The following is a 27,415-nucleotide window of genomic DNA, read 5'->3' as shown; positions in this document are numbered from 1 at the left end:
GAAGGTTGTTTGTGTATTTTTGGTGGTCATATTTTCAGCTTGTTTTCACCCAGTTTTATTCACAGTTCTAAGTAAGGTATACTTGTTTTTAAACAGCGTGTGTTGCTTTATAAAACAAAAATAAAGTTCATTTTATTATTTTAATTTATAAAAATTTCTTACAAATTTTGAAGAACATTGTATAAAGAGTAGAATTCTGCAGTTTTTTAAAAAAATATTGTATTTCATGGTGTTGCAATGAATAATGTTGATGATTTATTTGATTTATGGTTTAAATATTTGTTTCCAAAAATGTGAAAGAAGTTGTCTTGTTACCATAGATCTCTGTTAAAAGAGAGTCTCGTTCAATCTGTTTGTACTAGTTCCCAGTTTAATTGGCTACTGGCTACCGCAATAAAGCATTGCTTATGTTTTGATTCCGTTTACTTCAAAGCTATCTGTTCTCTCTATATTTTCTTCGTTGTGGTATAGTAGGGATCACATTTCTTTTTCTCCATCCAGCCAACAGTAGGGGTCAGGAGACTTCTTACTGTTCAGTGTTGTAGTATTTATTTAATGTTTGTGCTTTCTTATCTGTCCATCCATACTTTTGGATCAGATGTGCAGCTGGCATAGCTCCATTGACATCTAAGTAATCAGACATAGAGATATTCTTTCTTACTCTCTAAGGATAAAATACTTACATAGGTAACTATTTCCTTCTGTTTTGATGTTCCCAGTGAGGATTTATGAAAAGTGGAGCTCAATAAGCAAGGGACGCTGAGGATTTTTTGCCTTTCCTTACTGGGATTGTCTTTAAGAGGAAGGGGAAACTGTAGAAGTAGTGAACTGAGATGAAGGGGGGAAGATGACGCATATGTACCACAGTTTTTTAAAATTGCATGTCTATGTATTAATGGATTTGATTCTCTTTCCTCTCACTGACATGATTATTTATTGATTAACAGTGTAGAGAGGTCAATTTTAAAGTTCCCACAAAGGTCCTTTGTTCCACTTTACTTCTCTTAAACCCAGTTTATGCAGTGCAGATACTTCATGCTGGCCCTCCGCAGAAGGGTGAATTTCACCCTGAGCCCCCATGACCATTCTAGACACCTTCCAAAAGTATAAGACAGCTACCATCCCTGCTACAAAGAGTTCTCTGAGCATCTCATAAAGTCTAGGACACTCCCTGAACCCACAGTGTGAGATACAGCACAGACGAGGTGAAGTAGAGGAGGTAGAGCAAGGAGAAGACACTAATGGCAGTGTGGTGGGAAACGAGGAGGAGGAGAGTGATGTGGTGGGAGGAGATTGTGAGGAAGACGTTGCATGGCTGGGAAGAAGGTGAGGGGGAGTGGAGGAGGAAGGAGGTACCTGTCAGCCAAGTTGGAGGAAGGCTGGGGCACAGGAGAGAAGGGATAGAATTCTGTGGAAGACAGCAGGAAACAGATGTTCATAATCCAGCGACGATGGTGCCCCAGACCTAGACCACGGTAAGGCTGGGAAGGGGTGTGGAATGGTCACCGCTTTGACTCCAGGAGAGTTACTCCTCATTTACGCCAATAAAAATGAAAGGGGAATCAGGCCCTGCATATTTAGTTATATCTGGGCTGTTGGCTAAACTCATATGATGTGCATAACTGCGTGGCTTGCAACCCGACTGTATTACATTTATATTTGGATCTTGAGACTCTGAGAATGTGCTGTATGAACCAAGCTTTTAAACTAACAGATCACTTTCTATCCCTCATCCTGTATTCACTGCAGAGATTGGGCTATGGGAGCAGGGAAGTACTTACTCTCTCTGCAGCTAACATCACCAGTGGTGAGGCAAAGATGATGAAATATCAACTTTGCTGGGCAGGCCATTGCGTATGGATGGCTGATATTCGTCTTCCGAAGCAAGTCTTCTTTTCTCAACTTAGTCATGGTAAGAGGACCTGCGGGGGACAGAGGACATGCTACAAGGACACCCTGAAAGTATATCTTAAGAAGGGAAGCATTGACCCCACAAATTGGGAAGAGCTGGCTGACCATAAACTAGAGTGGCATTGCATCATACATCAAGCCTCAGCCCGTTCTGAAGAGAATCACCTTTCTCAAGAGGCTGAGAAATGGCAGAGGAGGAAGGAAAGTGTACAGCATCCCAGCCAGAAGTTGTGCTCTCTCCAAGCAACCTTCTTTCACATGTGGAATAACTTGTAGAGCACAGATTGGACTTCTCAGCCATCTTAAGTCTCATCAATGACATTTTCCCCTCAGCAGACATGATCCTCGTGTCAAGGGATAGCCAGCGATGATGATATAATTACATTAATCATGATTTTATATCTGTATAAATCCGTGATTAATGTAATTCTGTTCTACACATATAAAAAGAATCATGCAGGTTTGTTAGTTAAAATTAAGGGCTCACTCCAAAGTGGGAAGTGAAAATGTCCACAGTGCAATGATGTTAGCCTGTCCATAATTGCTTTGCAGTTGTCCTTGCCATGTTTTAGTAAGACAATAACCCTTTGTCTTTATCAGGCCTTTATAATAAAGCATGCAAGCTTTTCAAGGGCCAGCTGAAATGACTTGGATTCAAAACCAGATGCATTTAATTTCTGTTCCTCTTTTAATAAGCACTGCTAACTGTCTCATACAAGCCGGGACCTAATGGAAAGCATGAAAGAAGATTTGGCGGGAGAATGTACAGTATAGAAGCAAGTTTGCTACTGTCCATGGTTTTTACTGTGTTTCTGTCTCTTCCTGTTAGCATTGGAGTTTTTTGTGCTATCATAGTTTTTACACAACAGTTCATTCTGTGTTTGTTTTGTTAAATTCTTATTGGTGCCTCTGAAAAAATCTATTTAACAACAGATTGGGAGTGTTTTGAAAGACGAAGCCAAGGCCAGATGTTTTTCAGCTAACCACCCCTCCTTTTCCCCTCACCAAAAATGTAACTGAGGTAATGTAGAGGAAGATTCTGTCAAATGGAGTATTCACCTCTAATGTAGTTACAGACACACATAGACTGGCACAGACCATTTAATCTTTGGGGGAGGGATGCATGTACAGTACATATTCTGTGTGTATATGTAGATAAATACTGTATATCACACAAATATTGGCTGAAATTTAGATTCACAGTAGAAAACTATTGCCCCACGATATAAAAAGGCAACCAGCTGTGAGATATTATGTGAAAAGCTGCCAGCTAATAACCCATTTGGGGTCACTCTATCAACCCATAGGACAAGGTGTTTTCTCTGTACATTACATTCTCCGGCCCACATATTCTTTTTTATTCCCTTTTTAAAAGGCTCATTGTCCTAATGTGCTGCAGTTTGACTTACCATCTTGAAGAAGGGTCTCTCACAGGGTGACATTCAGAGGTGATGTGGAAGGGAATGTAAGTTACACGTCACACAGGGATTTCAAGGCTCAGGTCAAAATGTAAAACTGAGGCCTTGCAGTGAATCATCAGTTTTAAATGAACAACTCACATTCCATTGCATCCTCGACTATTTTCATTTCCCCACTCAGTCCCATCTCCTTTATTTTTCTTTTGTTGTTGTTTTTTTATCAGCTTCTTTAACTTGGTCTTTTCCCCCCTCTCCCTTCACATTCCACCCCAACATCTCCCACTTTCACTGTCAGTCCCTCCCCTTGGCCCTGGTACTCTCAGGTGTTATGTAAAATATCAGTTATTGTATTAGTTGAAAACCATGATTCAGACCAGTTTCTCATTTTTAGGGAAATGTCATTTAAAATGGCTCAAAATAATTTTGACAGGTGCCTATTCCTTATATTTATTTGTGTCAACCAGCTTTTGCCTTCGGTTTCAAATCTAAATTGAAATGTTGAAGTATGAAGCTGAGCTGAGGCAGAGAAACTTTGTTCTAGTGAGTATTCCAGTCCGCACATTGGTGTGTGCATCAGAAGAGCAGCTCTGGCTCCCATGAACTGATTTTAGTCCAAAAGCACCATGAGAGTAGGGAGGAGACTCTGAGCCTGATGTATGCAACAGCATTGGTGGGGTTGTACATTGCTGCCTTGGCAGAGACATGAGGACTGACTGGGCATAGAGAGTGAGCTACCGTGCCCTCTCGCTGTCCAGTGCCCAGCTCCGTGGATGACTTGAGAAGTTCAGGTGCCAAGGTTCAGTCCAGCACCTTTCACCAAGGCTCTAGTCTAATGAAAGGCTGGTAACTTTAAAAATTTGCTAGCAAGTCGTTCTGATGAAACAATAGCTCCACCCTGGGGTCATTCAGTGTAGTTGTGAGAGCCCTCAGGCAGTGCGCAAGTTAAGAGTCATCCATCTGAATAATGGGGACAGATTGATTTGGTAAGTTGCTTTTCTTTCCTTTTGGGAATGGCTGCATTTTATTGAGTATGCTAATGGAAAATGTCATTTTAAAATGTTTTGCTTAAACCCTTCTAATTAGGAACATTGTGTGAGGAAAACCTTGTGCTATTCTTTAGGTTCCCAGCTGCATGTTCACACTTACCCCCAAAATAATGCTACCTCCTAGAAAGAGTAAATCTTGTGGACATGGACATGACTGTAAACTCCAAGCACCTGAAAAACCCAAGGGTAACATCACTAAGGCCTTAAGCAGCCTGTGATCTCTGTGTGTGAGACTTTCATTGCTACTGGAGAATGAGGCTCTGACCTCTAGTGAGTTTGCCTGTGAGCACCAGTAGGAATGCTTAGCGGAATTGTAGCGCTGATGTGCATAGTTATTATATGAACGAACCATCTGTTAGATCATAGAATCATAGGGTTAGAAGGGACTGCAAAGGTCATCTAGTCTAAGCTCCAGCCAAGATGCAGGATTTGTTGTGTCTAAACAGTCCAAGACCGATGGCTATGTGGCCTCCTTTAAAAAAGTTCCAGTGAAGGAGCTTCCACACCCTCCCGAAGCATCTGTTCCATTGTCCTACTGTTCTTACAGTTAGGAAGTTTTTCCTGAGATTTAATCTAAATCTGCTGTGCCGTTGTTTGAAGCCATTGCCTCTTGTCCTGCCCGCTGTGGCAAGAGAGAACAACTTTTCTCCATCTTTTTCATGGCAGCCTTTCAAGTATTTGAAGACCACTATTATATCCTCCCTTAATCTCCTCTTTGCTTTCCCCCACCCCCGCCAACAGCATCGCATTGCTGACTCATATTGAGGCTGTGATCACCAGAACTCCCAGATCCTTCTCAGCAGTGCTGCTGCCAAGCCAGTTATCCCCCATTCTGTATTTGTGCATTTGGTTTTTCTTCCCTAAGTCTAGCACCTTACATTTGTCTTTGTTGAATTTATTTTGTTGTCTACAACCCAGTAGTCAAGATCCCTCTGAATTTTAGCTCAGTATTTGATCAATATGCTCTCTGTTCCTCCCTCGAGGGCATTAATAACAATGTTAAACAACACCAGACCCAGAACAGATCCCCAGGTAACCCCACTTGAGACCTCCTTCCAATCTGACATCATTCCATTAATAGTTATTCTTTGTTCGGGATTGTTTAACAAATTATATATCCACTTAATGGTAGTTCTGTTAATCCCGCATTTCTCCAGCTTATTTATCAAAATGTCATGTAGGGACTGTGTCAAAAGCCTTGCTGAAGTCCAGGTATATTATAAAATTTTACCTGCTAGTAAGGCAACAGCAAACGTGCTGACATGGGCATTCCTATATTCATGTCCTTGCATCCCTCATTTTGAATGGCTTGCATCTAGTATTTGCATGTGGTTTTCTTCTGTAGGAACCCTATGTGCTATTCCGTAAGCTGAGGATGCCCGAATCTGTGCAATGGTTAAAGTGGATCAGAGTAGAAGGGAGAGCTGACTAATTTGGTGACTGTCATGACAGGTCTCAGAATTGTCGTCTGATGCAGGGTTGTCTCCTCTTGTGGTGATGGATTGCCACAGGAGGAAGAGAATGGAGATGAGAGAAATGTATCTGAGTTAATATCTCCAAGCAGAGCCATAGTCAGCAAAAGCAAAGGGTGCAGGGGTGAATGTGCACATAGTGCCTGAGCTGCTCAAGGATACATCCCTGCTATTCCTGGTCCCCGTTTCCATAAATATGCTACTATTTAAACATGACCAAGGTTGAAAGTTGCTACTGATGTACAATCAATAGAAATGGGGCTCTGGGATTCCCTCACCTGGACATTCTGGAAATATCTTAAACAATTTCCTGTAGTTTAGAAGATTTAAAGACATTGCAGAAGCACCAAAGCAATTAAGGCCCAAACTCTCTAACATTTCCCATCAGACATGCACATTAAAACACTGAAAACCACGCTAAGTGCCAGCATTTTGATATGAAAAACTCCTCCCCTAAATGTAAGAATATTGGGCTCATCTGCCACCCACACTCAGCTTTCTGAAGCCCCTTTGAGTCCCTGAAATATAAATCAAATGCCAGTATTTACTTTGGTAACAGATCTTCTACATACCAAAAACTTTTCTCCCCTCACTGTGTCTCTTGGATTCTCTGTCCTCCTCTTTCCTTTCCTAATTCTCTTCCCTTTTTTCCTTCCCCTGCTCTGCCTCTTTCTTCCATAGTCTTTCACTTTTCCCTCTGGACTGGGGGAACTAACCTGAAGAGTTGGCCGAACTTGTATCAGTGCCCGTATTGGAGGGTGTAGAACTGCCAGATGTGACAAAGGTGCTTCCTGCTAAGGTGTTTCATTAGCTCTGGGGCTGGTCATCCAAGTAGAAGAGGAAGCCAAGAGCACTTTTTTCCATCTGTGCTTGGTGGGGCAAACGTGCAGTGGCGGCTCCAGGCACCAGCGCTCCAAGTGGGTGCCTGGGGCGGCAAGCCGCGGGGGGCACCCTGCTGGTCCCTGCGAGGGCGGTAGTCAGGCAGCCTTCGGTGGCATGCCTCTGGGAGGTCCGCCGGTCCCGTGGATTCAGCATCAATTTGTGCGGGTATGCCGAAGCCATGGGACTGGCGGACCCCGCAGACAAGCCGCTGAATCCGCGGGACTGGGGACGTCCTGCAGGCAAGCTACCGAAGGCTGTCTGCCGTGCTTGGGGCGGCAAAAAAGCTAGAGCCGCCCCTGCAAACGTGAACTTCTCTCACTGACCTTGCCATTGTTTCCCGTGTTTTTCTCACGTGATTATGTTGCTGCAGTGCTCGCTACAAGGGGCTGCATGGTGAGTGACTCAGAAACAGAAGCAAGAGCAGCTGCATGCTTATAGTGCTGCCAGCTCTCATGATTTTTCACCTGTGACATGATTTTGGCTGGGGCTGGAACCAGTCTGGTGGTGACAGATGCTCCAGAGGGGGTGAAGAGCCCCTGGGGCGGACACCCTCTGCCCCCAGCTGGGAAAAGGGAGAGGGTCCAGGAACCCCACTCAGCTCCTCCCCGCCTGGGAGAGAGAAGGGAAGAACCCCCAGGGGGAAGAGAAGGGAGCTGAATTTGAGGGTGGGGGCAGGGGGTGAGGAGATGTAGCAGTGAGAGCTCCTGAAGCAGGGAGCATCTTATCCAATAAATTGGGGACAATGGGCAACAGTAATTGTCACACACACACTGGGGAGGGACACGGATTTCAAAAATCAAAGGACAGACCCAAAAAACCACAGAATTTATTTTTTTTTAATATCTGGTTATTTTGGGAGTGCAACTCATGAATTTTGATCTCTGGAGGTTGTGAATGATGAGCTTAGTAAGTGGTGTTTTACATTAAGAACATATAGTGGTGCAGCAGAGGGAAGTTGGAAACCTTTCCCTCATTCTTTTTGTCTCTTAAAAATGTAAGATGGATTGTTGTGGATGAGAGTGAATGGGTTGTAAAAGGAGCTTGTACATTTCAGCAACTGTGGGCTTGGCGGAGTAAAGGTATGTGTGTGAATAGGGTGTACTCAGGCATTGCTGAAATAGGGCAGAGTTAAGGATGCGTGAACAACCTGAACTGTGCATTTCCTGGTTTTCAGAAATTTGAGTTTTGCTCAATTTATGGGATAACATAACACCAAACAGCCTTAACTCTGTTAACCTATTTTTTTGCTGTTGAATTATACCAGTGCTCTGGCTGCCAATCAGCTTCCAAATGGAATCCTTGTTGACTTTGGGCTTAGCTACACTCGAAACTCCAAAGCGCTTCTGCGGGAGCGCTCCTGCGGCAGCGCTTTGAAGTGCGAGTGTGGTCGCGGCGCCAGCTCTGGGAGAGAGCTCTCCCAGCACTGCAGGTACTCCACCTCCCCGAGGGGATTAACTCCCAGTGCTGGGGCACTGTTTACACTGGCGCTTTACAGCACTGTAACTTGCTGCGCTCAGGGGGGTGTTTTTTCACACCCCTGAGCGAGAAAGTTGCAGCGCTGTAAAGCGCCAGTGTAGCCACGGCCATAAACCTATAAGGCCCTAAATGTTTTGGGAGCTGGTTACCTGGTGAGAGATCGTCTCCCTCCCTGTGCTATCCTCCTGCATTTGAGATCAACAGAGGCACCTGAGTTGCAGCACTCTCAATATTAAAGAATTGAAGCTGCTGACAGCGTGTTCTCCATGAGAGGTCCTTGATTTAGGAACTTGTCCGTGGTCCACCACAGCCTGGATTAGTTAACCTCCAGGCCAGCTGCAGGCTCATCTTTCCTTGCAATGTAGTTGCACTGCCCCTGGTCTGGAGTAGATGGGGTTTGTGACATCACAGTTCCTTCCCTGGCTTTGCCTCTAGACTAGTACCAGATTATAATCTCCTCCATTCCAGCCTATGCTTTGGGGGTGGTTGGAGTTAACATGTCACCCCTTGCCCACCCCTGCCTGCCCACTCACCACCTGCCTACAGGGGAGGGGAAGAAGTGGCCTCATGGAGTCTACTCCCTTCTCTGTGCTGTGACCCATGATGTAGGCAGCCTGTAAAGGGGAGCAAAAGGGCCTTTCTTCTCCTCCCTTACACAGGTGCATAAGGCAAACCACAGTCTTGTCCAATATAAACTCAGCCTCCCAAAATTGTCTTAAAAATTTACCAGCCCTGTCTCAAAATCTACTTACTCACCCTTTGCTATGATGATTGATAATAAAGGTAAAAATAATGAGATTTTACTCACCTGTCCAAACAAACAAAAACACACAACATCAAACCTCATCCCGTGTGAGCAGGCAAGGAGAATTTTGCAAAGCTGTGGGAACCCTACACATAAAAGTCCTTCCTAACACCGCTGCAATTTGTACCTTACCTGTTTCACATAAGTCAGTGCCCAGCTGAGAGAGAGAATGAATTTCCTTCCTTTCTAGGTGTGTTTTGATTTGCAAGGTATTCATTGTGAGATGCACAGATACAGTTCACATTCTAATTATTACTGAGTTCTGTGTAATATTTTTACTCCTATAGCTAGATACAACGAACAGTTTTTCCTCTTGTATACAGCTATCTACTTCCCATGAGAGAGCTGGCTGGTTATTTGATGTGCCCCAAACAGCAGATAGTTTTATCTTAACCAAGTTTTCCTATTGATATTTGCAGCCAACAGTTTTATTGAAAAATCTCAGAGCAGTTCACTTCATTTTAGGATTATGCTTCTAGCATTTAGAAAAAATATGAGGGCACAATATTGCTTTGATTTTACTTTCTTTTTTTTTTTTTGGCTTCATGTGGAAGTGATATTCTAATGTCCAAAAATAAAAAGGAGGATGGAAGAGACCTGGGTTTTTTCTTTAAAGGCTGAAGCAGCTGCAATAGGCTTGCCCGATGATATTAAAAAGGTAAGAGATATTTTATTTTAGAAAGGAGAAATTTTCTTCCTATCACACTTAGCTATGCACAGTATAGAATTCTGCACTGTGATATGGTCAATTTATAGAGAGTAATTGTACTGGTTTTGAAAATGGAATTTCAGCTCTATGTTCTTAGCCCATTTAACAAAAAATGTCTGTGCACACACATCTTATATAAAATAGATTGCATTTGGAGCTTAATCAATGGTTGATGGGGATTGTAGTGAAACCTTCCTGGCCAGCTACCAGGATTGGCCACATGTTGGATGTTACAGGAATGGAAATCAAAATGATAGGAACTTATGTGCATATCTGAGACTACCAGTTAAGTTTTAATTGTGGGTTATGGAGTCTAGTCTGCAAGTCTCCATTGGTAGGTCCCTACCAAATTCACGGCCATGAAAAATGCGTCACAGATTGTGAAATCTGGTCTTTTGTGTGCTTTTATCCTATACTATACAGATTTCATAGGGGAGACCCACATTTCTCAAATTGGGTTCCCGACCCAAAAGGGAGTTGCGGGGGCGGGGGGGTTACAGTATTGCCACCCTTACTTCTGCACTGCTGCCTTCAGAGCTGGGTGATCAGAAAGTGATGACTGTTAGCTGGATGCTTAGCTCTGAAGGCTATGCCCTGCCAGCAGCAGCGCAGAATTAAGGGTGCGAATACCATACCATGCCATCCTTACTTCTGCGCTGCTGCCGGCAGCAGATCTGCCTTCTGAGCTGGGCTCCTGGCCAGCAGCTGCCTCTCTCCAGCTGCACACCTCTGAAGGCAGCACTGCTGCCAACAGCGGCGCAGAAGTAAGGAAAGCAGTACTGCAACCACTATAATAACTTTATGACTCCCCCATAACTTTTTAAAAATAACAGCACCATAACATTTCAGATTTACGTTGCTGAAATCATGACATTTACAATTTTTAAAATCTATGACTATAAAATTGACCAAAATGGACTGTGAATTTGGTAGGGCCCTATTCACAGGCCACTAGTGAACTATGTGGGAGAATGGACCACAGATGCAAGGTCCAACCCCCAGCCAACTTGCAGGAGCACTGGAACAATTTGTACAGTGAGGGTACTGAGAGACATTGAACCAAATTCTAACCACTGAATATGATGGACAGGGGCGGCTCTACATTTTTGGCCGCCCCAAGCAGTCATCTTGCGCGGAGGTGCCTGCCGGGGCGGGGGGAGACGACCCGTGGGCATGACTTCAGAGAGAGAGACCGCGCTGGTCCCGCTGGACCTCCGACGGCCCCGGGGGGCGGGGGGCGGGGTCCGGGGCGGCTCCTGGAGCTGCTGGCAGCGTCATCGGAGCGAGAGGTCCCGCCGAGCCCCGCGCCGCCCCCGCCCCTCATGTCTGCGGCAGTCGGTCTCCAGTCCCCGGGCTCTGGTGGACCTCCCGCAGGCACTGCAGCAGCAGGCCCGCGCCCCCCCCCCCCCCCCCCCCCCGGGGCCAGGGGCAGGGCGCGGGCTCTCTCGGCTGGCAGCATGATGGAGCCCCCCCCCCCCTTTTCCCCCCTAGATTTTTTTGCTAGGCACCAGCTTGTTTTGCTGGTGCCTAGAGCCGCCCCTGATGATGGAAACCACTTCAAGCCAGGATTGGCATCAGGCCACATACTTATCCAAGTCATTTCACCCACCACAGAAATACAGCCAACAGCCAAGTCTGAGTGAAACTTGTGCAGTCAACCTCCACAACCCTTTAGGACCAGGGAGGAAGAATTATTCTGCAAGATAAAAACTTAATGGGAGTCTGTGTAGATAGAAAGTAATGATCCAGATTGGAGTTTGGTCAGGACCTCAGATATAACACCTCTTCCCGCATGAGTTCTTGTTGGATGTTTGGCACTTTTCTACTCATCAGTCTATTGCCTGCCTAAGAGTCACACACACAGGCCAGATTTGTAACAGTTTTCAGGTGTTGCTCGGCTCAGCGTTGCAAAGTCTAAGTGATTTAGATGGCTAAATCCTAGTTTGACTTTTAATGAGACATGCTCCCAAGTCACTTTTGAAAATGGGACTTAGCCATCTAAGTCACCTAGGGACAGATTTTTAAAGATATTTAGGGGCCTAACTTTCATTGAAATCCATGAAAGTTAAACACCTAAATGCCTTTAAAAATCCAGCTCTTAGGCATTGCAGTTGCAAGCAGAGCACTGTTTAAATACCTTTTGAAAGCTGGGCTGAAATGCCTACACGACTACAGAGCTCTAGAGAGACTGCATGGCATGAGCAATGATGTGTGTTCAGAACCAGTGGGAGGTCTGAATAGGGATTTTGTCGTCTTCTTTCTGTCTTATGGCTTACGTTAAGTTTGTCAAACCACAATGAGCAGGCTGTCCACACACAATGAACTACCTGCTTAACCTAGGAAGAGGTGGGTAATGCAATGGTCAGGGGAATCCTTTTTTTAGCTTAAATGGAAGGAGTGGATCATTTTGGGGGAACTGATCTGAATTTAATATTAGTAATGTTATCTGGTATGTATTCATTTTAATGAAATCCATATGAGCTCTTCCCTAATTCAATATAATAGGCAAAAAGCAGTTTTCTTTTAAACTTCGCTTTTTATTTTTCCATTCAAAGATACATAGATAATCTACAAGGCCATGCAGTCATTAAATAATAAGGTAGCAGAAATAGAAAAGAGATGAGACCCTCAAATGTAATGCAGTAAACTTCACACAAGGAAGGAAGTAATGTCCAACACAGAGTTAGAACTACAGACCAATTAGCTGGGTCAACTAGTTACCAGTTCAGGCAAATAAAAGCACACCTGGAACAGATCCATCCCATGATATAAATTGTCCTATTGTCTTTAAGAAGATATCACATTTTGATGAGCAATAGCTGCCTTCCAATTTTATGTGGTGTTTAAGATAAGCAGATGAATCCTTTTGTGGAAGAGAGAGGGAGAGATGCTCCTATGTTGCAAGCAACCTCAGTTTCCTAAATGCCCATTCAGGTTGTGTTCCCTAATTTTTAGTGCTACCCAAAGCACGTGATCAGATCCAGTAGGGCAAAATAAGTCTAAATGTATTGAGTGAGGAGTTTAATGCCCAAAGACTTTTGGGGTGAGATTTTCAAAAGTGCCTAAGTGATTTGGGCACAAGTCACATTGGATTTAAGGTCCTATGTCATTTAGTAGTTTTCAAAATCCTGCCCTTGGAAACTAAAGGCAGAAGTTTCAAGCTGATGGGATTTGAGCAGGTTTTATATTGTGGATGTGTTAGCGACAGGTTGGGAACACATCGGTGTAAGATGTGCTGATTTCGCTATTTAATATCTGTGCTCAAAGGTATGTCCTGGAGTTGTAAATAAAGTGGAATTTGCCTACCCATTTTTCTCCCCAAAAAGCCATAGCTTACTTTTTGGGTTAACTTCTGCCTGCTCAAAAGTCATGATAGTATTGTTAAATTAAAGAATAAGACCTAAATAACCCCACAGAGCATTAACCCCTTAAGCGTTTCAATGATTAACATAGAAGCAGTTATATAGCTGCATAATCCCCATAGCTGGTTGTTTGATGAGCAATAATGCAGCAGCCATCTAACTAGAACCCTTAAATAGAAACATCTGTACTATTAATATTGTAAGGAAGATATAATATATAAGTAGGTAGAATGTGGTTTTATTTCCTCATTTGCTTCATGAAGAAATCAGGATCTAATTGAATTTACATTGGCAATATGTAAATTAGAGAATTATTACTTATATATTGGGCCAGATCCTCAGCTGTGTAAATCATTGTAGTCCATTGAAGTCGTACCAGTTTACACCACCTAAAAATTTGGTCTCATGCCAGTAAATTAATTTTAGTGTTAATAGGAAGAATGAATTAATGCATGCACATTAATAAATAATGCATAAAACCTATTTAGGATTATAAATGTGCAAAGCACATTACAGACACTAACTAATTAATTGGAACTTTCATAATAAGCCTAAAAATAATTGTCTTCTAATGAACTGATTTTAATGTTTCTGGCTGGGATTTCCAAAGGAACCCAAGGGACTTAGGTGCACAAATCCTATTGAGATTCGTTGGGATTTGGATAGCTGAATTCCTTAGGCTCTTTTCAAAATCCCAATCTCTGTAATTTGTAGAGGGAAAAGTCAGGTCAATGAATGGAATGGATACATTCTGAAAAGAAATCCGCATGGTAAGTGTGTCCTATATGGGTGAATAGAGCCCATATGTTCAGTTGGTCCCTTGTCAAAACATCCAGCCAATTGACTTGCTGCTCAACTCTTGCATCTTAGGCTTGCTCTCTTAAGCACTTCTTCCTACCCAGGGTGCATGTATAAGAAGCGTAGGGAATGTCCACTGGGATCAGAACCTGAACATAAATGACATATACATGAGTAGCTCTCCTCCAGTTGGAGTCCCCATCAACCTCAGTGGTATCACTGAACTAAAATCAATATTCAATAGAACCTGAGGGCACTCAACACATCAAAAGATCAAGCCACCAGGTACCATTCCTGCCATTATTGAAGTCAATGGGATTTTTGCTATGAAGTTAAAGTGGAGCAGGAGAAGACCTATACTGGCTATTTAAAGGGGGCCAGGATAAGAGTAGTGAGGGAAGGGGACTCAGGTCCAGGGGAAGGAGAACAGCGCATAAGGGAAGACTAATTCATCTGTCTAAAGTGGCAATCGTAAAATCAAATACCCTGATTTTCCTCTCATTTATACCAGGTTTATGCTAGTGTAAGTTCATCAGGCCAGCTCCTCAGCCACACCTGGGCACCACTCTTAGCAGCTGAGGGGGAGGGAGACAAATGTTGTACAGCTCCCACCCTTGTCCCCCTCCCATCCCAGAGTTGTGCCCAGGTCTAAATTATACCCAGCTGCAACAAACCAGCAAGAGGCTGTTCGAGCAGCTGGGGATTTCTGGAGCACAGCCGGGCTCTGACCACATCCCCTTTCCTTCACCACACCCGCAACACACTGGCCCTACATCACAAGAGGGAATCCATAGGAACCCGGTTAACTAGCTTTTGTGGCCAATTTGCACCACCAGAGCAGTGCAAAGGAAACACATCTCTAGTGGGCTGGGTTGTTCTAGATGACCCCATACATTTAATATTTTAAAAGTTCCCTCACCTCCTTGTCATTGGTCAGTCCAAATTTCTGCAGGTCTATGACATCATAATAAATGTTGTTCAAGGTGATTTCAATCTCCTGTATCTGAAATGATAAAAATCTGAAACTGTCAGTTTGTCACCATACTTTCCTGCATGACAATCTGATAAAGTATTTAAACAGTTGAAAGGTCACAAAAGGAAGTAGAGCAAAGAGGATAAAATGGGCCCATTTTAGAAACACTTGAACATTATTCTGTAGCCTTCTTCCCTTTCGTTTCCGAGTCTGCTCCTGTGAAGTGCTGAGTGCCCTTCACTCCCATTATCCTCATAGGAAGTGCTCTGCATTTTCTCTGCATTCTGATTTTTCCAAAACAGCTAGCTGCCTCTTCAGGCAGTTTCATATTTTACTTAGGTTATCTAGACAAATAGGCTCAGCCTGAACATCTCAGTGGGTCCCATGACTGTATTTGCTTTATGACCTAAATATGAAATGGTGAAAAAGATACCTGTGGAACTCTCGCCAGGGTGAGCATCTGAATATTGTTGACAGTCTTCTGGTGAGAGGGTGAGTATTCCCCACAGTCAGGTGGCCCAGAAAATGCCTCCAGGACACACTCATGAACAGTGTTCCTTAAAAATATTGTATGAAAGTAAAGCTCTAAAATTACTGGTGAAACATGTTATTAATTGCCGTTATGCTTGTTTTTTATCTGTAATATTTTATTTTCATTTCCTCTGTCTCTTTCTAACAACAATATAACACAGGGTTTGTACTAAGCCCTCCCCTTACCAATTCCCCCTCCCACTCCAATCCGCCTAAACCCTGTAATATTGCAAATCAGCATTTTATTTAAGCTATTTAGCTTATTTTGCCGAGGGGCGCTGTGTTCAAATATGAACTACTCAGTCCGTATCATCAGCTGGTGTAAATCAGCGGAGCTCTGAATTGGAGCTACACCAGTTTACACCAGCTGACAATCTACCACTCAGAGCTTTATTTTCAGAAGTACTGAACACTCATCACTTCAGCTGAAGTCAGTGGGAGTTGTGGGTGCTCAGCAACTGAAAATCAGGCCTAGAGAATTTAAATAAGGCGGTTTTAATGGTAACAAAAAGCAAACTGGGGTTGCTTTTACAGCACAGTCTGTGTAGTGCCTACTGCATGTGAAGGGTTGGTTGGTTTGTTTTTGAGGGAGTCTAGGATAATACATTTGCCAGCAGACATAATTCAATTCAGTACGTACCATACGCAGTCAAAGTCAATATCTTGACACTCGCCATAGGACCACTTGCAGAATAGTTCTGCACTTAAAACCCTGTCGGTCCGGTCAGGAATTGTGGTGTATTTGTCCCTGTGGAACCCTTGAAATCCAGACTGTGTTGTTTTCTTAAGTTTCAGCTCTTTAATTCCAGAGATAACAAGTGGACAACCTGTGACCCAAAAACATTAGAGGGGAAAGATCAGCTCCTATTCATGCAGGGAGATGGGAACTCTGTGCTGCGGTGACGTACTGCCATACAGCATTCACCCAGAGGTGTAATTTTTTGCATTTGTGTGATACTTAGGTGGTGTTCAACATTATTGTCTGCACACAGACATACAGAGCTGAGAGCCAACTTCTATAAAGTTAGAGTGTGATCTTGAAAGGTGCTGTAGGTCCTTTCCCTAAGGAGTGGCACACTCTCAATCCAATTCCTATTAAAATCAATGGGAGTTAAAGGCATTCTACACCTCACCTTTTTGAATAGCCCCTTAGCCATGACTATGCCACAGACATTATTTCACACAATGTACATCAGTATACAGACGTCAAACTTAGTATATCACTCTTGTGGATGCATACTTGGCTGCTTGCATCAGCACTGCACATACTCACCAGGACTGCTTGTGTCAATGCAAAGTGCAGTGTGCCATGCACCATTGTCTGGCACAATGCCTGTTGGGAAATTTTTGTCCATGGATCACTGAGAACTAGGGGCCACGTTCCCAGCATGCAAGTGTCTTCACCCCATAATGCCAGCCATATCCCATAATTTTTGCTCCTTATTTATAAAATCCCACAATCCCGCATGTCTCTTTTTGGTTTCCACCATCTCTGACAGAAGCATGGAGCGTACAGAGCTCTGCACTATTCTTATAACCATCACAAATACAGGACACATGATTCTCCTGTATTTGCAGAGGCACCGAAGTACCACACTTTAGCCGTCAGCCATACACGTGTTCTGTGCTGAACTGTTCTCTGTGCTTTGAGCTTTGGTTGCTGTTAGGACGTGTTTGGTGTTTGCTGTCTAGTTACAGCTATGACCGTTTTCCTCAGCCTCTGAGTTATGTGGCTTTGAGCACTGTAATGCATTCTGCAATGTTTGATGTGTACTATTAATGATAATTTTAGTCTCCAAAAATAGAAAATTGAGTGGCAAAAACAGCACAGAAAAACCATGAGCAAAAAACTGCAGGCTATGCAATATAAACTTTAAACATATATTAACAGAATGGGACTTTGAAATTGGAAAGGCGGCTAACATTTCTGTCCATTTCAGTGTACAAATATAATCCCTTGTGCCTACAGATATGCCAGCTGTAGCTCTCAGAGGTGAAGCTGTGGTTTTCCTTGCTGGCACCCTGCATGGAGTGATAGGAATACAGATGTGGCTGTTATGCCACATGGAATGTAGGATGGTGCATGGAGCTGCTAGAATGGAGTTCTCTCAGGACTGCAAAAGGTGTGGAGTCCAGGATTTTTGGATCTGTGCATCAACAGGTCTGCAAAAGCATTTGTATTTGCTGCCTGAGAAGACCCATTATGTCCTGGTGCATCTCCCTCTCCTTTTCCTGGGCCTTTCTCCTGTCCACTCTCTCTTGCTTCATGCCATCTGCCATGATGGCTCTCCAGACCCTTTGTTCAGGGTCTGATGCTGAACATGTCCTTCCTAGTCCTCGTCTTCTCCTCCTCCTCAGGATCTGGCTTTCTGTGAGTGAGGAAGGCGTGTGCCCCTCAAGGTAGCAACAGCAGCAACTGCTGATAAAAACAGACAAACGTACCATGGATTTACAGTCACAATGGAAAGGGAAAGATACGTTTAAAAACTCCCTCCCTTATGCCAATAAATAATAAGAAGACATTCGTACTGGCCCTTCGGCTTCGGAGCGCCTCTGCACAGCACCATTCTCCAGCCCCAGAGCTGGTGAATATGGCCTGCCAGAGGCAAGGAAGGGCGGGTGGGAAGGTATTTTGCTTTCATGAAACAACAGACTTTCTGTCCCTATTCCATGGGTCTGAGCATAGGGCAACGGCACTGATTATTGTCCCTATTTTTCTCAAGTGGTCGTGATTTTAGCTGATCTCTCACTCCTGGGGGTACCAAAGGCACAGAGAGCACAGCTGCTACTGGTGTCCCAAAGCCACCCGAGCCCCTGTGCTGCTAGTCTATATACTGCAATGGTGCCAGCCAAACTCGTCATGGAGTGGTGTGGGAAAGGAGGGAAAAACAAGGCAGCCATCCCTAAAAGCCTTTAGGGGAGAAGTGTAGAGCACCTCCATGAAAGTTTCATAGAGCTCTCTCAGGAGGGTACATAAAAAAATACCGCTTTGCTTGCCCCCCTGCCAATGAAAGCATATACAAGTCCTACCTTTGTTTGTTCTGCCTTTTGCCTCTTCTACAAATTAACTAATGAAAAGATGATACTGTGTCTTATTAGCTTGGGGATGGGCTGGGTACCATCTTTAAACTTAAACATTGTAAAGAAAATGCATAAACACACTTACCCAAGATCCCTTCCCCTTCTTGATTCATCCGTGCTTAGCTGATGGGACTGACTAGACTGCGGCAGAATCTCAAACAGGTCCTGGCTTGGGGCATGGCTGGAGCCCCCCTGCTGCATCTCCCCACTTCTTCTCCACCTGCTCACTGAGGTCTCTGTCTCAGGCTCCTCCAAGGTATCCATGGTGGTCTGCAGCGTGCGGGTAGGGTCTTGGCCAAGTATGACATATATCTCATTGTAAAAGTAGCAGCTTCAGCACCAGATCAATTGTTGCACTCCCTGTCCTTGTGGTATGCCAGGTGCTGTTACTTTGCTTTCATGCAGCACTGCTCCTCGTCCCCGTCATACCTCTTAGCCTGCGTCCCCCGCACAATCTGCTGGTAGAGGTCCATGTTTCTCTGGCTGGTCTGTGGCTGTGCTTGCACAACCTCTTCTCCCCACACTCAGGAGATCCAGTATCTCCTGTCTACTCCAGGCAGGAGCATGTCTAATGTCTAGACCCAACATGGTCAGCTGGGCAATAAGTAAAAGGCATTTAAAAAATATGTGAAGTGGGGGCAGCTTCCAGCCTCTGTGATCAACAGGCTGCGGAGTTCACAATTGTGACCAAAGTGGTCTGTGTCGCAGGGAATAAGGTGTTGTGGGACAGCCACTGGAGAATTGTTAGGGTTGAGCCAGGTCACATAGTGTCTACACTCCCACTGCATGACCATGGTTCATGCTGCTCAGGGAGGTGGTTTTACTGCGTCGCTGTAATGGAGTGCTTATGTCAATGGGAGACACATTTTAGTATAGACACATGCACAAATAGGTTGATGCAAGGGGGCTTATGTTGACCTAATTTTGTAGTGTAAACAAAGCTTTAGACAGAGCTAGGACTTGTTTCAGCTCTCATTGAAGGACTCCCATTGACTTCAGTGGGAACTGAATTGAGCCATAAGTGATGTGGCCTAAGAGAATGATGAGGTCAGTTTTTTCCTAAGTAACAGCAGGGAGTATTGTAGGAAATCTACTATATATAGACTGGAACCCTTCTGAAAGTCCCTCTTTCACATCTGTCTCAGTGCGAGTTCTGCATGTGTTACATTTGGAGGCAAGCAGCCAATGTGAACTTTTGCAGTTTGGATAACTTGCAGACATTGGTTTTTGTACCCGCAGCTTCAAGCTGACAGTAGGTACTTTCAGATTTGACTGCTGCATCTAAAACTTATTACTGCAGATGTGAAGATCACAACTTTCATCTGAATACCAGCCAGAAGATTTCTTGACTTTTTATTTGAGAAGCTTTTTTGGATGATCACACTGGGAAATGTCATGTGTCTAATCCTTTGGATTACACTGACAACTGAACATTTAACTTTTGTTTCCCTATGCAATAGAAAAAATGTTCTGAGCAAGAGAAGCTAGTTTTTTTGTTTGGTCCCAGGTAACAATCAAATCTGTTTCATGTGTGTGAATTGTTGCTGTGTCACAAATCTCTCTATTAAGATACCTGAGAGTTATCACTAGTGACAGTTGAGAGGTATTTCATTTTTTTAAGCATTGGAAAAGCACATGCCCCACATACATAGCAATATCACATCTGCATGGCATGTGAAACCAGCCTTGTGACTACACCCAGATGTCTCCAAAACTGAGACTCTACAAGTCCAAAAGGGAGTCTACTCTTCTAGACCAGATAAGGATAAATTTCCTTCTGCTGACTCAGGAGATTGGCCGGAAGATATAGTCTTTCAAGGTGCTTATGCTCTGAAACGTGATTGTATAAAAATGGCATCATGAATAGGGATGGTTGAAAGTTTTCCATCAAACTGATTTTTTGTCAAAACAAAATTTTTCATGAAAAGCATCTGCTTTCCACCCAAAATGTTGCTTTTGTTGAAAACTTTTTGCTGAAAACAAAAATAACTTTTTTATTAGCATTTGACATTTTTATTGGGGGAAAAAAAAATCTTCTGACCAGTTCTGATAACGAAATTTCATACTTATTCTGTGTCAGTGATTTTCACACACCTTTGGTCAGTTGAAAAAGATAGCGTTTCCTAGCTACCAGCTTTGTGCAGAATCTGAAAGGCAAGGTGGGTTCTTTCTGACTGTGAGTTCTTTAATAATATGGATTCTGCAGCTGGGTCTTAGTTAATAATTCTGCTGATAATGTGCAAGCCAGAATAGGCTCCGATTCACTCTCCCTTACTTGTATTAGCTCTTGCCTTTATATGACAATATTTAAAGAATAGCCTGTAATAGAATTTCTTAATTTTTAAAAAATGGCCACTTGATACAGGAGATATTTAAAATGGATTGCCCCATCTGAAATAATAATCATATTTTATTTTGCAGATACAGACCTCCTCTCATTTTTATTCTTTGCATTCTTTTTGTTGTTGTCTTAAACTTGTCTAAGGAGTTGTATCTCTAATTTCCAGGGGATTCCCCTCTTTTTCATACCAGGATATTGGAGCAATTAAAGAAAAGACGGCCCTCAGTAATACTTCCCAGGTTTCATACAGAGCCTTGCGTGCTGGGACAGGACTTGAGGAGTTTAGTCAGTGCTGTGTAAGTAGTCATGCACTGCAGGCGCATGAGCAATGAAACTCCTAATTTATATATTTTACTGTCAAGTATCACTGCCTCAGTTTAAGGAGCTGCCCTATAACCTGGGATATAGATATTTGATATATCTTTCGTTTTAAGCCAGAGGTCCCAAAACCTAGGGGGCACGGAGGAACATTGGGGGGACTTTGCGGGGCCCAAACCAGCTCCCACAAGGGGCGGGGAGGGAGCACCCAGACCCTCCCCACCCGTACCTCTGCTCTGGTCCTGCCCCAACTGCGTCCCCGGCTCCTGGCCCTGTCTCCAGCCTCAGTGCAGCTCTGCTCCCGGCCCTGTGCCAGCCCTCAGCCTCGGCCGCTGGCTGCAGCTCTGTTCCAGGCCAGGACTAGGCCAAGACCACGAGTGGAGCTGCACCTGGCCACGGGCCCAGATGCCGGACCCCACCACAGCCCAGCTGCGGCTCCACTCCTGCCCCTGCCACAGCCCCAGCCTCGGACCCCGTATTCCTGTCCCTAATCCGCCCCCAAGCCCTGGCTCCAGAGGGGTTGGGGTAGTGGGCACTGATGGGGTAAGCAGGGTGGAACCCTCAAAAGTTTGGGGACCACTGTCTTAAGCTCATTACAGTGGGTGACTGAGCACCTATGCAATGTTTATTGAAAGATAAAATACCTCATTTTATGCTATCAGTTTATATAGGTTTTATGTTTTCTTTTCAGTTGCCAGATATTGAATCAATTAAATTAACCAAGACCTTTATTGACTCACAATAGCTCTGTGCTTGTTAACATTTGATATGTTGATAACGAAATATGCTTATGATTATATTAATTCTCACAGAGCTCTTTTTACTAGCAGAGTGAAAGGGTGAAATGCAAGGGTTGCCAGAGGTAAATTTCGAAGTCTAGTTAATAGGTGTGTAGGAGGAACATTAAAGATAGAGACAATTATCTTGCAAGAAATTAAAAAGGAAATAGTTGAAAACCATCTCTGGTGTTACTCCTCACCTATGCAGGAAATCCAGAGAAAACTATTAAAGGGCTGCATGATAGCAAGACTGAAAACTGAAGGTAAGTCATTTTGGCGAGTTCTGGTACATGCTTTTTGTTTGCAAACTCTCATAGGGTGCTCCCTCCAGCATGACCTTTTGTGGGCCCTGCAGATGCAGTGCATTCAGCACCCCCTCAGGTTCTTTCAGTCAATTATCCAGACTTGGGTTGGTTCAAAACATGTACCCCCTTTATGGGATCTAATTTATGAAGTCTTTCTATGGACGGGAACTTACTTCACTAGTGACCATAAGTCACCCCACTCTGGGTTCATATAAGAGTCCTGGTCAGCTCTTGTTCTTGTTCACGAGTCCCCACCCAACCTCCACCCCTACTCCCCTTTGAGGACCTGGGGTTGTGCTTCAGATGGTGACTTTCTCAAAACAGGAATCCTCAGCTCTCCTCCTTGGAGCTGGGTTGTAAATGTAACCCTTCTGCCCGGCAACAGCAACAAGGGCCAGTTTCAATATCTGTTAACATTACAAAACACAACTGTCTCGAGCCCTCACCCAGAAATCTGGGGAAACTAAACGCCATACCTGGGTTCTGCTAAGAGATAATACTTCCCCACTCGCAAGCGCTAAGTCTGTCTATAGCAAAAGGAAACGTTTATTAAAAGGAACAGGGAACTTAGTAACTTTAACACACTACTCCCCTTTCCCTCTGCTGCACCCTGCTCATGGTTGGTTGTCCAAAATCAGTGACATCCCCAAATTCAGGGGCGCATTCACAAGGATTCACCTCCCACTCCAGAAAGGGTGTGGGTGTCAAGCAACACCTCTGCTGCTGCCACTGGTCACCAGTGCTGCTGCTGATGGCCACCACCGCGGTCCCTGCTTCTGCTTGCTGCTCACTGTCACCTCTTCCTCTAGCTGTGATGTAGTGTTCTGAGGTTACACTGCTTAGCGGTATCAGTGGGTAGTGGGGAACCTCACTTCTGCTGCGTCCTCTGTGTTATCTTTCATCACAACACTATCCCCACACCAGGTCTAAGGCTCAGCCCCCAAAACTGCTCATCAGTGATTTCAACTCTAGTGATCATTGAACAGAAACACAGTCTCTAATTTGAGTCTGATCAGCTCTGTCTTTAAACACCGGAGGGAAAGGATCAAATGGTACCTAGGACTCTTTAAACAAAGTCTGCACCACCATTGGTTATGCCATCCCCGCTCACGTTCACATGGATTTGGCATCACTACCTCCTGCTTGACCATGAAGTGCAAGTAAGGGTGGCCCTCTCAGCTGAGGCATGTTGGGTTCAGTTCTGCTGCCCTTTACAATAAGGAAAACATTCCATTACCCCCTCACTCAAGACGACAGTGCATTTTAACTCAGGACAGCTGGAATTGATCACTTTGGCAAAGCCAGTATGTCTGCTGATCACCTAGGCACAATAGATGTGTCTATGCAAATGCCATCTGCTTCTGAAGTACTTTCCCCCAGTTCATCAGTAGATGACAGGGGAGAGAGCTCACTCAGGCCCTGGCTCATAGTAGGTAGCCAGTCCCTCCGTCTCTCCTTAAACAGGAGTTCCCACTCTCGTCCTTGGAGCTGGGTTGTACTTTAGCCAGGTTCTCCATCAGCTGGCCTCTTTTTCCCCAATTAGTCCTCAGGCTCAATGTGTTCAGCAGGTCAGCCCTCTCCATCTGCTATCTGCCCTACTATGAGGGAGGAGGCAGAATTGATGCTGGTCCTCTTCTCCCAGTTCATCCCCAATTGGTTGTGCGAAATGATAACTTTGCTCCACCCACTCTGCAAGGCTCCTGTGCCCTTAAAAACAGTGTCATGGCATTTCCTCCCAAGCACCATTTATTCCTGGCACTGCTTCTGCTCTATCAATGTCTCCTAGGTCCTTGTATATACATTGGACCATTCAAAATCTTAAAAGGCAATGCCACGTCACAGGGATGGACTGACCCCGTAGGCGCCACGATCCTTAAGGGACAGACTGCTCCCTCACACAAACATTCACAGTTTTTATGCATGTGGTGTACAAGGTCTGATGATGAGCATTTAGACACTGAAAAATATGCAATACTATCAGTGTATTGAAAGCAGGAGCTTTTCCAGAAAATGATATAAACTCTTTAATTTCATTCAGGTTTCTTTTTTCATTTCCTTGTAGAAGTTAAGAAAGGATGTGGAAACCCAAGTCAGAATTGCTCATGCTGCCAAAAATGTGGCATTGGTTAAATGTCCTCAGGATCATAAAACATCTCTTCCTATAGAAAACTGAGGCCAAAATTCACTGGAAATTTGTGTCTAATGCTGCCCGTTCTACTGGTAGAAATACTAGAAAAAACACTCAGAATGAGCCTTTCAGAGCTCTTTGCTGTTCACAAAGGAAATGAGTTGTACCAAGATACAAGGAGACATGCTAGCTAACCCATAGAGGTGCCTTCCCATTCTAACAACCCTATGAACCAGAAAGGGGACTTGATGGGTCATAAGACTGATAATGAGCTACAGAGCCTTTCATCTCTAGATTATGAATTTGAATACAGACTCAGTCAGTAGCAATTAAAAGTTGTTACTATCTGATGATTGTTCAGTACTAAGGAGCCTATTGTTACTATTTCTATCTCAGCATTGCCTAGAAACTCTAGTCCGATTGTGCTTAACACTGTAGTCATCTCAGTCCTGTTCCTGGCATTACATCCTCATGTTACATAAAACAAAATTTGGATCTAACTGGCATTCTTGTTGGCAGTCACAGCAATGAGGTGGAATTTGTAGATTCAAATTGGTAGCTAGGTATCTAACACGCTAGTTTACATATGTAGGTGCAGCTTTAAATCCTACATTACTTGAGCACTCCAAAACTCTCACTGAACTCAGTGGGAGTTTTGGTGATGCAAGGAATTCAGAATTTGTGCGCACACATTTTAGTGTTTACACATGAAAAATTGCTTGCACAGAGATATGGGTGCAATTTTAGAGGTTAGGCTGAGGTCCTCTAACAGCCTGACCTAATTTGTAATGCAGAAACTGAATCTTTTTAGAAGCAAGCCATATTCGTGGGGTTTTGCAGTGTTACTGTAAATTAGTCAGTTGGACTAAAATACTACGTCTTTGGGAGTGTATTGACTGTTAGAGTAGCACTAATATTCAGACTATAGGCTACACTACGATGTATTAGTTGAAGCAGGTCACTTTCAGAAGCCAGTTCAGTCCTGTGAGTTTATATAATAGTAATGCTTTGTGAACAATTGCAATTATTATGTGTTTAGGAGAACTCTATAAATATAAGGCTGGATTCTGCTCACCCATAATTCAGTGAGCAAGGACAAAGGGTCAAACCTATCTTAAAAACTTTGAGGGTGCCCCTTTCTTTGTTTTAGCACTGTGGAGAATCTTTGATCATGTTCTAAGCCTTTAACTCCTGCAACTCTCTCTAAACCTGTGTTTGTCTTTAATCAATAGAGACATTAAGGAAGGAATAATGATGCTGAAGGAAAATTAGCAATTATTTTCTCACCATTCCGACACTGTTCGGCTTCACAAAAGCGAATTCCTTCAGGAACACAGATAAAGGAATGGACATGGGGAATTCCATTCTACAGATTTAAAACACACTTGTAAGTAAAACTGTAATGCATTGTAATATAACTTTTTTAAAAAATGAACTGAGAAAGAAACATCCAGAAAAACACATTAGTAGTTTTTAGAGCTGTTGAGTAATTGCAGTTAAATCATGTGATTAACTCAAAAAAATGAATCATGATTTAAAAAATTTATCGCAATTAATTGCACTTTTAAACAATAGAATACCAATTGAAATTTATTAAATATTTTGGATGCTTTTCTACATTTTTATATATATTGTATTCTGTGTTGCAATTGAAATCAAAGCGTACATTGTTTTTTATTACAAGTATTTGCACTGTAAAAATGATAAACAAAAGAAATGGTATTTTTCAATTCACCTCATACAAGTACTGTAGTGCAATCTCTTTGTCATGAAAATGCAACTTACGAAGTAGATTTTTTTTGTTACATAACTGCACTCAAAAACAAAATGTAAAACTTCAGAGCCTGCAGGTCCGCTCAGTCCTCCTACTTGTTCAGCCAATTAGACAAACAAGTTTGTTTACATTTGCAGGCGATAATGCTGCCCACTTCTTGTTTACAATGTCACCTGAAAGTGCGAACAGGCATTTGTGTGGCATTTTTGTAGCTGGCATTGCAAGGTATTTACTTGTCAGATATGCTAAACATTCGTTTGCCCCTTCATGCTTTGGCCACCATTCCAGAGGACATGCTTCCATGCTAATGACGCTCATTTAAAAAAAAAAGTGTGTTAATTAAGTTTGCGACTGAACTCCTTGAGGGAGAATTGCATGTCCCCAGTTCTGTTTTCCCCCATTCTGCCATATATTTCATATTATAGTAGTCTTGGATGATGACCCAGCACATGTTGTTCATTTTAAGAACACTTTCGCTGCAGATTTGACAAAAACGCAAAGAAGGTACCAATGTGAGATTTCTAAAGATAGTTACAGCATTTGACCCAAGGTTTAAGAATCTGAAATGCCTTCCAAAATTTGAGAGGGATGAGATGTGGAGCATGGTTTCAGAAGTCTTAAAAGAGCAACACTCTGATGCGGAAACTACAGAACCCGAACGACCAAAGAAGAAAATCAACCTTCTGCTGGTGGCATCTGACTCAGATTATGAAAATGAACATGCGTCAGTCCGCACTGCTTTGGATTGTTATTGAGCAGAACCCGTCATCAGCATGGACGCATGTCCCCTGGAATGGTGGTTGAAGCACGAAGGGGCATATGAATCTTTAGCGCATCTGACACATAAATATCTTGTACAACAGTGCCGTGAGACTGCCTGTTCTCACTTTCAGGTGACATTGTAAACAAGAAGTGGGCAGCATTATCTCCTCCAAATGTAAACAAACTGAGTGGACTAGCAGGCTCTAAAATTTTACTTTGTTTTATTTTTAATGCTGTTTTTTGTACATAATTCTATGTTGGTAAGTTCAACTTTCATTATAAAGAGATTGCACTTCAGTACTTGTATTGGGTTAATTGAAAAATACTATTTTGTTTTTTTTTACAGTGCAAATACTTGTAATTGAAATAAATATAAAGTGAGCACTGCACGCTCTGTGTTGTAATTGAAGTTAATGTATTTGAAAATTTAGAATAGCTCAGTGGTTTGAGCATTGGCCTACTAAACCCAGGGTTGTGAGTTCAATCCTTGAGGGGGCCACTTAGGGATCTGGGGCAAAAATCAGTACTTGGTCCTGCTAGTGAA

The 27,415-nt window shown here is 43.4% G+C and overlaps 1 protein-coding gene and 1 long non-coding RNA gene across 2 annotated transcripts in view; one reads left to right on the top strand and one right to left on the bottom strand.

Annotated features, from left to right (window-relative positions):
• Positions 1-12,257: 12,257 nt before the first annotated feature.
• LOC120370465 (uricase-like) overlaps positions 12,258-27,415 on the bottom strand; it is a 31,277-nt gene continuing 16,119 nt past the window's right edge. The window contains exons 4-8 of the mRNA XM_039485240.1: positions 25,623-25,701; positions 16,024-16,210; positions 15,286-15,409; positions 14,799-14,882; positions 12,258-14,028 (exon numbers count right to left, since the gene is read on the bottom strand). Coding sequence (XP_039341174.1) covers positions 13,948-14,028; positions 14,799-14,882; positions 15,286-15,409; positions 16,024-16,210; positions 25,623-25,701 — 555 coding nt within the window. The 3' untranslated portion in view covers positions 12,258-13,947. The remainder of the gene's footprint in view (positions 14,029-14,798; positions 14,883-15,285; positions 15,410-16,023; positions 16,211-25,622; positions 25,702-27,415) is intronic.
• Positions 14,978-25,716, top strand: LOC120370466. Its single transcript, XR_005583755.1, has 5 exons — positions 14,978-15,344; positions 18,588-18,747; positions 20,997-21,101; positions 22,111-22,165; positions 25,568-25,716. It is a non-coding gene; the product is annotated as an uncharacterized LOC120370466 (long non-coding RNA).

The sequence above is a fragment of the Mauremys reevesii genome, linkage group 8 (genome assembly GCF_016161935.1).
Source record: "Mauremys reevesii isolate NIE-2019 linkage group 8, ASM1616193v1, whole genome shotgun sequence".
In the NCBI taxonomy this organism is placed as follows: Eukaryota; Metazoa; Chordata; order Testudines; family Geoemydidae; genus Mauremys; species Mauremys reevesii.
Note: the sequence above shows the minus strand (reverse complement) of the source record. Positions and strands in the feature narration are given on the sequence as shown.